Consider the following 15701-nt stretch of genomic DNA (forward strand, 5'->3'; position numbering starts at 1 on the left):
ATCAGGTGTCATACAGCACCGTCACTCGTTGGATGAAACGTTGCAAGTCACGGAGAGAGCACTTGGAAGACACGAGGGTTGGAGGTCATCTTAAACAACAAAAACCCTACAAAATTTAATCGAAAATAAAGAACTGTTTACAGACGGTGCTAGATGGACTGTTTTAAGTTTGCGACCGAGTTAACTTTATTTTAAACAAAGTTAACAAAATTTGCGCTCTTTGGTTACCACACATAATGACTTAAAAGCAAAAGCGCAACCGCGTTTTGAAAGCTTAAAATATTGAGAATATTTCCATAATATTTCAAAAACGCTTTACTCATTATATAATGCGTGATAAGACTTGGGTGCACTTTTGTGAAAACGAGAGCAAGACAGGCTAATCGTGCTTGGGTCGCTAGAATGTCCAAGCGTCCTATAACTGCAAATCGCACTCTATCAGTGAAATAAATGTTATTTGTAATTTTTTTCACAAACCAAGGCGTTGCGTTGAAAACGGGAAAGTTCTACAGACATTTTGTTTTGAAAAAAAAACAACAACATATTCTGTTTAAACGACATCCTTTTAGAAGAATGATATACATTGACCTTTTACATAACAACACTTCTGATATTGTAATAGAGAAAAGTGGATACTTCACAGGTCACCCAACACGACAAAAACAGAAATATTGCAGGCTGGGTTTGATTGAGCCTATTCATGGACGGTAGTGGAAATGCATGCTACCGTCCACGCCCTCTAGCCCCGGGTTGAGCAGAACTCAACATTTAAACATGCTAAAAGTACCAAAAGCAATTTAGAGACATCCGCAGATGTATTCAAACGGCGATGAACATGTAAAGCAATTTGTAAAGAAAAAGGCTACAGTGTTTGAAAATCCCACCTATTTATAAATCAATTTTATGCATCGAGGCGTGCCTGCACTTTTAGCTCATAACAATACTGGGGTAAACGTCAAGGATAGCGGATAAGTCACGCCTCACTAATTGTCGTTTTATTTTATACCAGTTCTAGTCTTATGTGACGTAATAAATAGATAAAAATACCGTTTCTTTCGGAAACACAAGATACAACCACGAAAAATAATAGCAGACTCGGTATGATTGAGTCAGTTCATGTGAGGTAAAGTGCGACAGTCCTCACGCCCCCTATCACTGGCTTAAGCGGAACACTGCTGTTTAAAGACATTGAATCGAGTTCATGATCTGAAAGTAATCATAGCTTTACATATATTCATTTAATTTTCTATCTAATTATTTGCATTTTATCTAGTTTTGATATTTATCATACTGCAGGGTTAACATGATTTTTATCTGCTTTGTAATATTAGTTATATTAATATTAGTAATAAAAGTTAGTAATATTCTCCTTTCTATTTCATTAAAATATGAAAATGACTGGCTGCACCTGGTTTTCATTTTTAAAAACTTCCTCTGCGGAAGATTATATATAAAATAAATAAGCTAGAATTTTCAAACGCGGGATATCCCCAATACACGTAGACAATATTTTATGTAAGTAAACAACAAACAACTACAAAGAACCCAAAGAAATATTTCTCTTAAGGAAAAGAACTCCAACGGGAGGAGCGACATTGTCCATCTGCCAAGCGCTTATTGAAAATATATGAAAAGAAAGTATCAATTAAGTTTTATAATTATTCATCTAAAAGCTCAATAGAAAACGTAAACGAATTTTCGATATTACACACTAAATTTAGCATGTTCTTAAAATCATCTGACTTGAACAGTTTTCTACTCGCATTTGATTGAAGAAACTTTTTTGAAACCTTTTAGATGCGAATTTTCTCAAGAATGGGTACTTCGGTTAAATGCAACGATAAAACTTGTCGGTGAACAGTAATTCGCTTAGCATGTTATGATTACGTTCTAGACACACTTTCTCTTTAAATGTTTATAACAATTACAACAGCGTACATGCTTCATCCCAAATATTGAAGTCAACATATCAGAAAATCACTTAAATTCCCTGAACTACTATATTTAAATGAAAACCTCTAGACCATGTAGTTATAAATTCAGCCAATACCGTTAACAGCAACCAAGGGACTCATTTAAATGTTTTCTTTAAACTTCGTCGCGCCAAAATATTTACATGAAATAAGAAATACATTTCCTAGATCCATATTGAACTTGGTTCGTAGGATTTGTTTTTGTTTAAGTATAACAGATAGTTTTGTATTTGTAATGTCATCATACTATGTAACAGACAAGAGCTTTTTAAATCCTTTTTTCATAAAGATTTTAATGGACTCTAGGGAAAAACAGATGTTATTTTGATTAAATATTTTTTTCAAAAGAAAACTCAATGTTACGTTTTACAAAAACACATTAATAGTACTTTAATTTGATAGTAGAAACTTTGATCTACAGTTTTATACCAAATCACTCCAAGCCTCTATATGTAACAAAAACATTAAAGGCTTCTTTAGAAAATATAAATCATTGAAGACACTCATTTTAAAGATTCAATGAAAAAAGACACAGATGAAGTTCTTGCCCCAAATACATGACATTAGATGACAAATATGGCCTTTTTATTATGAAATAAATGTTTTGCAATTGCTATGATTATGGCACAATATTGTTGTTTTATTTTGGTATTCACGTGCTTTTTTCTTGATGTGTCTTGGGTATCGCAGGTTATCATGAGGTATGACAAAATAGATAATAGTTTTGCTTTTGTGCTACAAACATCCCATGCATTGTAAGAAGGCCAAGCAATTTTACTAAAAGATGCAAACTACATTTAGCTTTTATCTACTTTGCATAATCATATTTTTGTGAAATACAGGAATGCAAAATATTTTAAATGAAAATGTAGACAATGTAAATGTCAATGATATGACACTATACATATATGCAAAATGTAAATGTGTACCTGTATGTATGTACAAATGGATGTAGAAAATAAACGGGGTTACCCGAAAGGGGCCTCAAAAAAGAAAAAAAAAGAAGGCCAATGTTCAATGTTGCATTTCCTTTAAAAGTGAAAACAACAAATTACAATGTCAGAATGCTTCAGTTTATAGGCTTAAGTCAGTGTTGTTTTATTTTCTGGTCCTTTGGGATCATGGAATTCATTCAACATATGTGTAATAGAGTTCCGCTTAAGCCGGGGGCGTGAGAGGTGTTGCACATTTCATTACTTCTCATGAACAGACTCAATCAAACCGAGTCTGCTATTTTTCTTCTTGAATGCATTCTTTGTTTCCAAAAGATCATTTAACAGATTTTATTAAATATAGAATATTTCAAGCCAAAGAACATAAGACATCACATCACTGGATACCTTCCCATTGTGAGTAGATGATGTGTTTAATTAGTGTTTGAGCGACCATGAGGTCGTCTTTATTAGCACGTGACACAAACGATACGTAAAGAAACCTTGCGTACTGTATATGACACTGTAGTTCAGTATTAAATGAATGCATTTTTAAGTTAGAATCGTATCAATTTAAGTGATAAACTGACTTTACGTCGGAAAATCTATGCTATGTATAGGATAATAAATAGGAGAGTGCTGCCTTTGGGTGATAATGGGCTAGTATCTTCTTCCAGGGCCATTATCGCTCAAAGGCACCACTCTCCCATGTATTTACTTGTTTATTACATGCTTACCAATAATATAGTAAGAACGGTTTTGTGTGTCATTTTCATGGCTACTAGCATCAAGATTCTACTGGCATAATAATTATCATCTTTTCAGTTTCTATTTTATTTTTATTATATTCTGTGTAAAATCAAATGCCTTTATAGTAGTACTTTGTTGCTAATAGCACAATTTTGGATTGAAAATATTTTTTTACGAAAAAAAAATCTCGACGTTACACTCCAGATAATACTAAATCTGAACTATTCGCTGTTTTGCCTTCACGAAACGTCATGACGTCATTTTTATGTTCCCCGAAGGATGCGCATATAGTTGCCGCTTTGTCCGTCCTTCCGTCCGTCTGTCAATCCGTCCGTCCGTCCGTCACACTTTTTTCCGGAATATAACTTGAGAAGTAATAATGGCATTTGATTGAAACTTCACATATTAGATAGAGGCCATTGAGACAAAGTGCAGTGTCAAATAATCATAACTCTACCTTACCTACTTTTTGAATTATCTTCCTTTATTATACAAAATAAAGATTGTCCGGAGCATTACTTGAAAACTATTAAGCATTTCATTGAAACTTCACAAAATGATAGAAGCCATAGACGGGAAGTGCAGTGTCAAAGAACCATAGCTCTACTTTTCCTAGTTTTTGAATTATCTTCCTTTATAATACAAAATAAGACTTGTCCGTAATATAACTTGAAAAGTAGTAATAACATTTGATTGAAACTTCACGTAATCACTAAGGCTATTGAGACAAAGTGCAGTGTCAAAGAATCAACTCTACCGAACCTAGTTTTTGAATTATCTCCCTTTATTATATAAAATAAGGCTTTTCCGGAGTATAACTTGAAAAGTATTAATGGCATTTGATTGAAACTTCACTTAATCATAAAGGCCTTTGAGGCAAAGTGCAGTGTCAAAAATCATAACTCTACCTTACCTATAGACTGGCATCAGTCGTTAGAGACATTAAATGTAAAGCACTCATAAAATCAATCCTCTTTGATAGCACTTTCTGAAAAAAATTACAATATCTCTAACCTCTGACTCTAACTCTGACCCTGTTGAGATGAGCCTAGAGTGAAAATGGTTTTCTTAGAAAATATCAGTGTCAGTATGAAGAAAGACTAAATTTTATTACAGATAACTTGATCTCAACAGACTTTGAAAGTCTACCTTACCTAGTTTTTTTTATCTATTTCCCTTTATTATACAAAATAAAGATTGTCCGGTGTATCACTTAAAAAGTATTAATGGCATTTCATTGAAACTTCACAAAATGATAGAAGCCATTGACGGGAAGTGCAGTGTCAAAGAACCATAACTCTGCTTTACCTAGTTTTTGAATTATCTCCCTTAATTATACAAAATAAGGCAAAATAAGGTCCGGAGCATTACTTGTAAAATATTAATGGCATTTCATTGAAACTTCACAAAATGATAGAGGCCATTGACGGGAAGTGCAGTGTCAAAAAAAGAACTATAACTCTACCTAAACTATTTTTTTAATTATCTCCCTTTATTCAATTTTCTTTTTTTTTTAATTCACTATATATTTTTTGTTTCTAATATGTTATTCCCCATATTAGGACAAGCACATGCATCGGGGAGCATCATTCGGTTTTACCGATTCCTTATTGTTTACGGACGTTAATTTCCCGCGCTAACGTCAGGGCCGATAATGCCAATTATGATTTAGAGGTTATTATACAGGGCTGGTGTGCCTTAAGGCGATATTGGCATACTAGGTGAGGTATTGGCCCGAGGGCTTTAGCCTGAGGGCAAATACCGGTCTAGTATGCCAATATCGCCTTAAGGCACACCGGGCCGGTTTTATGACCTTTTTATTGCATATGTTCCATTCTAATATTAAAGTGAAAACGACAATAACTTAGTTTCATGTTGCACAGCGTCTTTGAATGTTTATGTAATGCACGGGAACGTCAAAGTTGTCTGATAACGCTGACGTCATTTCTTTTTAAACAATTGTTTGTAATCCATGCATTCAAAGACCGTAGTTTCTTGTGTCAGCCTTATTCAACCACGATAGAAGAAGAAGCTAACATAATTATCGTATTCTTTTGTAAAATAAATGTTAGTTTGTATATAATTGATATTCTGTCAGTAGAAGTATAAAATCTTGATGTTTTGCGCAGCTGGAAGTGTGCCCGATATGGATTTTTGGCACACCCGGACTGATATCGATATCAGGCACACCAGCTCACACGAACGCTAATATCTGCCTCAAGCTGCTCATATACGTTTAAATTCAGTGCAATTTTTTTTTACTTTATTTAGTAACATATGCAATAAAATGTAATAATGCATGGCACAATACTTCAAGTTGGAAAGTCATCCGTGTGGCTTACAGAAATCTTGTGAGTAAACCCAGGTGCCCGGCCACGCCTGAAATAATGCCTGAGGTGGCATTAGGGTTTTTTCTTCACCATCAAAAGCTTAAAAAGGCGCACCACGACTTAAAATGTGAATGTGTTGCTCTAAATATATAGTATATTGTAATATTGGTGTTTAGACGATGTACGATGTACACGTCTCAATAAAATTCTGTTCTGTTCTGTTCTAAACCTATTTAAGTCAAAACAAAAAAAATCTTCATTATCAACGCCATGAATATAGAACTGGTGAAAATTGTGATAATTGTCTGCGAGAACAGAAATGGCATTGTTTAGAACACATGTGTTTTGTTTAAAATACATGTTGCTTATATAAGGCATAATTGTAAAACTTGGTCTTTTTATTTATTTAGAATACCTAAAAATCAAGTTTTGTAAGAACTGAACAGTTTTATTTTTTGGATAAAGGTATATATTTGTGTACTATAATATTGTACATCCAGGTAGAAAATTTCAAAATCAGTGGAAGACTGTTATATGTAAGTATTTGGTAAATTACAAAGAATTCTATTTAAGTGTCTTTTTTTTGCATTTTTCTCCATTCCAGCAATATGACTGACATTTTTTTGTTGCTATCAGAGAGATTTCGTAAAACTGAATCAGAAGGTAGAGCCTTAACAGACCTGACTATTTGTTTACAAATTTTGATATATATTAAAAATGCAGGTGATTGTAAGAACATACTAAAATGCAAGCTTAAAAATAGTAACTTTTATCTTTAATTGAGCACATGACTTTAATTGTGAAAACATATCATTTAAAACTACAAGAGAGATAACCGATTTCCTACGGAAATAGTTGGCGATACAAACACTAAATACATTGGTTCCAGAATGAAAACTATGGGGAAAAGTGGGATCTTGAAGGATTCAGTTGTATTTCACCAATCTCCCTTGGAAATATCCATGACCTTTCTTTTGAGACTTTTCGTAGGCTGAATGAATTGGTGCCTGAGGCTCTCTTTAAATTATGAGTATTTTATTTCTGAACGATTCAGCTGGTCTTAACGTTCTACAGTGGAGGGTATGATAAGACGTTCAGGGAGAAAAAGGGAGAAAAACGTCTGGTATGCAATCAATCTTAAATACTCATTTTAATAGATAAACAATACGTAGACAATCAAAGTGCCCAACAACGGAAACAATGGTAATTTAACTTAAACTTAAATTGTTACAAAAACAACTAATATATACTGCTGCCTTAGTATTGAAATGTAAATTTTTAAAATATGTCTGCCGTCCATCTTCATTTAGATTATCATTGAACCCAATTGAAAATATGTTTATTTTGTACAGATATGCTTATTTTATTTAAAGTGGCATTATGCGCATCTTACTGCACATAATGTGTTTTGGTGAAATTTTTATAAAAGCAATTTTCGGTTGCTGTGCATTTAAATGTGTTAAATTAACGATAATTCCGCATAAGAATTTGAAGCTGATGCTTTAGAAATTAAGAAATCGGACTAATAAGATATTAGTTCTTTTCTTCAATCTTCCACACAGTGATCTCCCTTACCTATAGGAGCTGAAGAGAAGCAACTCCTGCGTGCACTTTGACTTTTAAAAAGACTGCCCCAGTCAAAAGAAGAAAAGTCATATTTTGAAAAGTATCATTTCGTACTGGTAAAAGGAAGAGTTTGGTATATTGGGTTAAAAGCTATAATTTCCTCCACCTTTTTTACACACACATCTATTTCAGCTGGATTTTTACTTGATAAAAATGCGCATAATTCCACTTTAACATACACTAACGTAGGAACAGGGGTAAAAGATCTTGCATTCCGCTGTGGAGGGTATGATAATACGTTTAGGAAGAAAAAAACATTTTGTATGAAATCAATCTTAAATTCTCGTTTCAATAAATAAACATAACAGAGACAATCATGGCTTCTAGCAACTGAAACAATAGCGATCTAGCTAAATAACTGTTTGCTACAAAACATCAGACGCTTTGAGATCTTACGTAAACAAACGTATACCAACGCGAAAGCAAAACAATATATAATTAAGGAAACACTCCTACACTCCGCAATGATAAATATAAATCTATATCGCTAATAGTAACAGTTATCGGCCGATTATCAGTAAGACATTGTTCAGGTTATGTAAAATATATAACGCATATAGCTCGACAGAATAAACAGCGAAAAAAAAAAGAAACAACTGTACAGCCATTAACTAATTCTCAATCTCTTGGAGCCCTACAACTAATTTACAATCATTATTCACGTATTATTGTGTAAGGGATGGTATCGCTAATATCTGAATAAGGAACAGATGTTTTCATAATTTCCTTCAGCTACCAATGTTAACTAGTGCATTTTCGTAAGTAACCATACAGTCCATCACGAGTCAAGCGATAGAAAGCCTACCTTTTTTTCATAGGAACACTGCAGCGATCCGATTTCATTCTGTTGCTTTGCTTCCACTAAATCGTTGATTATTGTTCTGGTTCCTTTTGTATTAAGACTGAACAGAAATTTAATTGAATTCTAGCATGAGATACTACAAATTGTGGAACTGAAAAATATATGTTTCCTTTTTCACCCATTTATTTCTGAAATCACGTTTGAAAAGCAGCTTTCTGATATTTTTCATAAGGCAACAATATCAATAAACAGAATTTGTATATTGATCATAACAACGTCTTCTCTTCGCAAAAGCCAAATTGCAAAGAATGATGCCACATATCAATGAAATGAGCAAATTATACAGTTTTCCAACATGATTAAACAAAATGCAATTCATATACGAGACATCCGATAAGTCAGAATTCTAGCAAGTGCATAATTTTAATACGACACTCTTGCTATAGTTACCATAATTGACAACAAATTAAAGGGAGTTGCCGCTTAGACTGAACAGTGAGTCTGAAATCTGATATATTTCTGATGAAGTGTCACTGTTTCTCGATAATGATTCTATAGTGTGCTTTTTCATTGGACAAAAAGACGTCACATCAATCACTTGAAATAAAGTTCTTTATAAAGTGAGTCCTTACATCATGATGGACACGTTTTTTCAGAAAGATAAAGTAACAAACATTTAGGACTTATGCAGTTTTTAGATAAAATTTGTTCCTGTATCACAGTTTAAATGATAACATAATTAAAAGACATACACTTGGCAATACTTCAAATTACTTGCCACTCACCGATGTCGATTCGACACTTTGCCTAGGGTGTAGAATTCTTCAAGTGAGGAAGTCATCCAGCTGGCTTACACAGGCCGATGGATCTTCTCAGGTGCCTGTAATGCTTGACGGGCATCTTGGATTTTCCTCCACCACCTAAGTCTGGAAAGTCACTATATCACCTAAATTGTGACGGTGGGTATGAGTATAAGTACTCCCTCAAAACCTTCCCTATAACACACTTAACGAACCATCTAACGCAACACTTGATTTTTGACGAATATCTTTTTGCAACTGTAATGCAATTAACCATATCTGATTCAGCGTCTGATGGCCCTTCATGTTTCTAAAGAATCAACATTTATTACACGACAAAAGAAGTCCACAGGCATACTTTTAGACAGGTTGACCTCTCAGCGTGAACCCTGACTGCAGACCAATACAAATGCGACTTTAGTTTCCAGGTTTAGCCTGCGTACTTTCATAACTTCCGAGGAAACACTGTAGGTCGTCTGATGTCATTTCACGATCGTATTAAAATGTACCCGATGTCTAAAGGTTATATTTAAGTGTCTAGAAATGCATTTTTGAATACCCTTGCACCCGTAGAACAGTATGTTTTACAAAACATATCAGCATTTTATGTAAATCACATTATGCACTGATACAATCTATTCTGGCCAATTTTTGGAAGTTACTAAACACACATGAGCCATGTTTTTTTCTACAAATTGAGCGAATACAAAATATGATAAAATAGAGATGAAGATATTGAGATCTGGATTTTATTTGGCTAAATAAGGAATACCAGACAAAACTAAATTTGTGCTTTTCTTTCATAAAGATCGATGACGATGTTATGTGTTCCCCGTCCTTATAACCTTAGTTTGTGACATTTATGTACATTTCGTGATTTTTTTAAGTCTTAGATAAAATGATGGCATAGTTTTTATGTTGAAATTTCGAAGGTTTATCAAAAACATTCTTTTTTGTAGAAGTACACCAAATTTAAAACAAAGCAAGGTTTCATTGGTTTTGCAGAATTTTTCAAGATATAAAATGTTGCGTTTGTAAAGTAAAACATAACAGAGTGAAACAAAATATAATGGAATACCTTTAAAAAGTACATATATATTAAACATTCTTATATGACTAGCACTGCTGAAATCATTACAACGATAATTTCGGCGTGATATTTAACGCGACGTACGCATCGAAAAATAGCGCTTTCAAATTTGATCAAATATTTTACTTAAAGTCATGTTTGCAACAAAATGTCAATAACACAACTATCTTGATTAATTTACACACACATGGAGTTGGTAGAATAATTCGCCATCATTTGAGTCCTAATGAAACTAGTACCATTTCCGGTCCTGGCGTATATAAACTTATGGTGCAGTTGCTTGTTGTTGTTTTCACTACATGTAGACTATTTGATTTACTGTATAACTGTTTAATTAAACATGTATGTTATGGACATTCAAATGCACAGGATAGAATACTTTTTAAAAGAAATTAAATGATATGTAGGTACAATCGTGAAACATGACGTGGTCCGTCCTTATATTAAAAAAAACTTCAACAAAGAGAAATAAATAAAGAAAAATAAAACAAATAAGGAATAAAATAGTAAAACAATTTCCACTTTTATGCACTATTATCCCAATTTTAAGACAAGAACACTACATATCTTCGTGCAAGTTATTATCAAGTAACCAATGATTTTTTTACAAATTCTGTAAATTTCAACTGACACGACGTTTTACATTATAAACTAAAATAATATATTTAATCTGTTTAAAGTATTTCTTATGACACAGGTATTGTACCACTAAATTATATACATTTTTTTGTTGTTAATTGGAATTGCTATAAAAATCAGACGTCGAATTTGCTCTATTGTTTTAAAGCAACATATAAATAAATTCAATGACATATTTTTCAAGATTGCCGAAAATGTCAGGCCAATGTTTGTAATTGGTGACGTCACATTTAACAATATATTTCAAAACATTTTCAATATATAGAAAGGTATTCATTGAATTTGTGTCAAAGAACTTTTCATAGATTGGGAAATAAGTTCAATTTAAGAATCGTTATGAGATATAGTCGTACATTCGTATATGTTTAATAGCATGTAGTCAATTTACGGCAATTAATTTTAAACTCAGATACATATATGATTTTTTTACCACCGAATGTTGTTAGAGGGACTTTTATTTTATTAGTCCTATCCAGTTGAACCAAACAATTTCACGTAAATGGAAAGCATTGATTTCAAGCCGTCAGAAACATTGATCTTGTTTTGACAAGTTTCTAGGGTCAAAGTTCAATATTACCAATATTGTTCTATGTTCAACACGAAAAAACAAGACATGTTCACTACTTAATCAGTGTATAGATATATCCTGTCATTTCCAGGCACGATATTTCACGTTCAGACACGCTTCCTTTCACTCGAACATTCTGTACAAAAAGGTCATCATGAAATCTCGTAAAATAAGTAACATAATCAACAATAACAATGTTTTTTTTTTCGTAGTTAGAACAGTAATTGTGATGTATAATATTTCAAGTTAAGAAAATAATTGAATGATTTGCTCTACAAAAATTAAAATGCATTGAAGTCATTTTCAGCTTCGTTATTCACTCTAATGAAAATGGGAAATGCATATATCAAGTGAGAATTTGTTTGCCTAATTCATACATGTTAAAGGGTCTATTTAATTATAAAAATCATTGAATTATCAAATTGTGCCCTTCTTTCTCATTGGTTATATGTTTATTTTGTTATAGACCGTCAAAGTTAGTGTTACAGGTTATTTCATTGGCTAATTTAGTTGTTTATTCGTATTACTACGCAGCTGTACTAATAAGGTAATTCCCCGAGAGTTTTTACACTGTATTCTTATCAATGTGTACACACATCAGTATATATATCAGTAAAGTTTCAGCTTCTAGTTAAAGTACAACTAATGGACTAGATTAATCTCTTCTAGTTAAATTGTAGCTTAATTCCCTCGAGTCAAAATACAACTAAATTCCGTCCTATTCACATACGCATATACAGCTGTCTAAAGAGTATTGTAATAAAAACTGTCTAGATGTCACTGAGTCGTATTATTTCAAATGTTTTATTTATCATTACTAACCAATAAAACAAGACATTGAGATTTTATATTTTGTTCTATCACACATGCGTGATAAACAGGTAAAGTCCTTCTTTTCAATAAGTAAGATTGAAACTGAGACAGAAAAAGAAGACAGGAAATGCTATTGTGAAACTATGTTATAGCATTACCTATTATACAGCGGATTATTGATATCAAAGATGATGGCAAGCTTTTTTTTAGGTGATTTCAGGAAAATATCATGTCTGGCTATTGTAAAAGTTTCTAATTCATAATCAAAACATATGGAATGTTTTCCAATATTTACAAAGAAAGAAAATAACAAACACTTATATAGCATAGCATATTTTTGTTTTAGCTTTAACAATATTTTCTTAAAATAAAAATTTCGTTATAAAATATATACAAATGTATGCAATTTTAACAAATGCCTTGATGTATTTAAAAACTGATGCTTAAAAATGGTTACCATAAAAGCCGCACGCTAAGCTCGCTGTTTTAAGACTTTTTTTGTTGATTTGAAAATTAATTAATTTTATAGCTTCAAATAATACCAAGACAATCCTCAAAATAATCTTTGCTAGCCAGCAACAAATTATCACATCTCTTTTGTTGAAAATCCGAACAACGACAATCAATTCGAGGAGCAACTTCTATTAAGAACACATAAATTTCTCAAAAACAAACGGAAGTTCAAACAGACTTTTAAAACAATGTCCTCAAAAGAAGGAAATAAAAATATAGAACCAAATTGGATACACACAGAAAATTGAGATAACAATTTCTTGAGGATTATTCCTCACAATGCGAATCGGAAAGTAAACAAAACTCAAACAAGAACAAACTGAGAAGGAAAATGATTTTTGTCTTATTATGCCCAATCATTGTCAAGTCGAGATCTTCTCTTCTTCTTCGCTAAATTGGTAAGTTTGAAGGTTTACGGAAAGAGCCACTTTTACAAGACAATCACGGCCTCTGTTGGAATTCTTTCATGCCGTGTCAATACAATTAGTTTGTATCTACTTAATAGCTACATCACTGAATAATAGAAGTAATTGCATAATTTGATAGCAATAATTTAAAATCATCGTGATAGAAAATACCATAGGGTATTATTGCGTCTGTGATTCCCTCAGAGAAAAATGGTCAATATTTAACGCTAAAAGGCATTTCGTTAGTGCCAATATTTGTGTAGGAGCCTGTTTTCTCGAGATTCAATACGCCAATTCTATCATCTGATAATTATATATGCAACGTCATGAAGAGGGCGTGAGCATGCAAATAAAAGGAAACTTCAGAGAGGAGATATCGGTATTTTGTATTGGTGTTTGCAAGACAGTGGATCACTCTGAAACTAAGAAGTAAGAGTTTTTGAATTAAGATATAATAAATTTACAAGTGCTTGAAAATGAGAATATCAAAAGCTTTAGATACATTATTTGTAATTGTTTTTACAACACATTGTCTTGCACAATTTGCAAGATGCATTGCATTATCAAATGACAATGAAGATGAAAAAGTTGACAGAACTCGTAGAGATATTAGTGATTTTGATGAAATTAAATCAGAAGACGAAAAGAGACAAAGAGAATTTATTGGGAAACGCTCCGCAGATGATCAGCCTTTAGACATTGAGGAAATGCTTCCGGAATCCGACGGGTATATTTACAGTGACGTTGATAAACGTTTGAGAGAGTTCATTGGAAAACGTTCAACTCCAGACTTTGAGACTGAAAAACGTATGCGGGACTTCCTTGGAAAGCGAGATTTAGATCTCGACGAAATGGAAAAGCGTCAGAGAGAATTTGTCGGAAAACGGTCAAAGTATTATGACGACGACGACGAGTTCGATACTTACGACAAAAGAATGCGAGAATTTATTGGTAAGAGAAGCTATAATGACTATTCCTATTTGGCAAAACGGTTACGAGAATTCGTCGGCAAACGTTTAACACCTGAAGGATATTATAGAAGATTACGACAACCAAGATACCAAAGAGAATTAATCGGAAAACGATCATCTTCGTCGCTTAATGACAATTTCAATGAAGACAAACGAATGCGTGAATTTATCGGCAAGCGAATGAGAGAATTTGTAGGAAAACGTATGCGTGACTTTTTGGGTTAAAAAACTATAAAAGAAACTGTAGGAAGTTGAATACAGGATTGTTAAACTAGTACTGCAGCAGCTAAGTGGTTTTCTATGGTAAACAATAATAAATATGCCATTTCTGAAATTGCTATTTTTGTTCTTTGGTCTGCTGACGATATGTACTGTTATTGTATATTTACCGTTTAGTTTTGCTAAAAGAGCAGCTCATTCAAAATGTATATAGTTTATCATATTATCATATTTATGTATAAAAAGGCAGAACAAAGCCGTCGCATAAACTTTATTTTATTCTATGCTGTAGTTTGTGTTTTTTTATGCAAAACATCAATATAGGTATAATCAGCTAAACGAACCTACCATTCGTCATTCAGGCCAACGTCCCAAAGGTTCTAATCAAGACAAGAACAATCAATAGAAGACTTGGCCAGAATTTGTATCTAAATCTCATTATTGAATTTTGACAATTTCAAGCAAAAAAGTGTACAATACAGGAAAACAATTAATCAAACAAGACATTCTGGTATTATATTGCAGTATAAAATTGGATACGTTTTTAACTCTAATATTGTTAAATAAGAGATGAAAAAGTTTTTTCACTGCTCACAAAGTGAACGAAAATGATATATTCTGTAGAGACAGAGACATTCATTGAGAGCAGTTTCATTGAAAGCAGTTTCAAAAAGTATTACGTACATGTTTTAATGAAGTATTGAAATATATAACGATGAAATATATTAAATTTGAAGGATCGAAAATTGTTAAAAGTATTGAAAAAGAACTTGAAATAAACAAAAAATATGTTTGTTTTACATATAAGACATAAGACTTTTTATTCTCACTGGTGGCCACATTGAAAAGATTGCATCTGGTTTTGAACTGATGAAAGATATTTCGGTCTCATACGTTGAAAACGTTAAAAAGATTTTTTTCTTCATTTTCTCAAAACGTTTCGGACACAACACAATGAATTGCCGGAATACATCCACACATAAACTTATTTCGTTCAGGTTTCAAAACCACGTTAGACACTTAACTGCTTCAGAAAAAAAAAACTGTTATGAATTTCAAAGGATCTTTTTGCAAAATAAAATGTTAAACAAATTTTGAGTGAGCAAGCCACTTAAAAAGGTGATATTTAAAATCACGGTACAAATTTAAATTGTCAATTTATCATTTTTAAAAGCCCAATATTTCAACAATGCATTAAAAAGGATATCCTTCACAAAAATGTTTAATTAAACGAATGCCTGACAATAATTTATTTTTATATGAAAACA

General features: G+C 32.5%; 1 protein-coding gene across 1 annotated transcript; it reads left to right on the plus strand.

Moving 5' to 3' along the window:
- The first annotated feature begins 13611 nt into the window (after positions 1 to 13611).
- LOC123530087 (protein PRQFV-amide-like) lies at positions 13612 to 14717 on the plus strand. Its single transcript, XM_045310784.2, has one exon. The coding sequence runs from the start codon at positions 13720 to 13722 to the stop codon at positions 14437 to 14439; it is 720 nt and encodes a 239-aa protein (XP_045166719.1). The 5' UTR covers positions 13612 to 13719; the 3' UTR covers positions 14440 to 14717.
- Positions 14718 to 15701: the final 984 nt, after the last annotated feature.

The sequence above is a fragment of the Mercenaria mercenaria genome, chromosome 13 (genome assembly GCF_021730395.1).
Source record: "Mercenaria mercenaria strain notata chromosome 13, MADL_Memer_1, whole genome shotgun sequence".
Taxonomy (NCBI): Eukaryota; Metazoa; Mollusca; class Bivalvia; order Venerida; family Veneridae; genus Mercenaria; species Mercenaria mercenaria.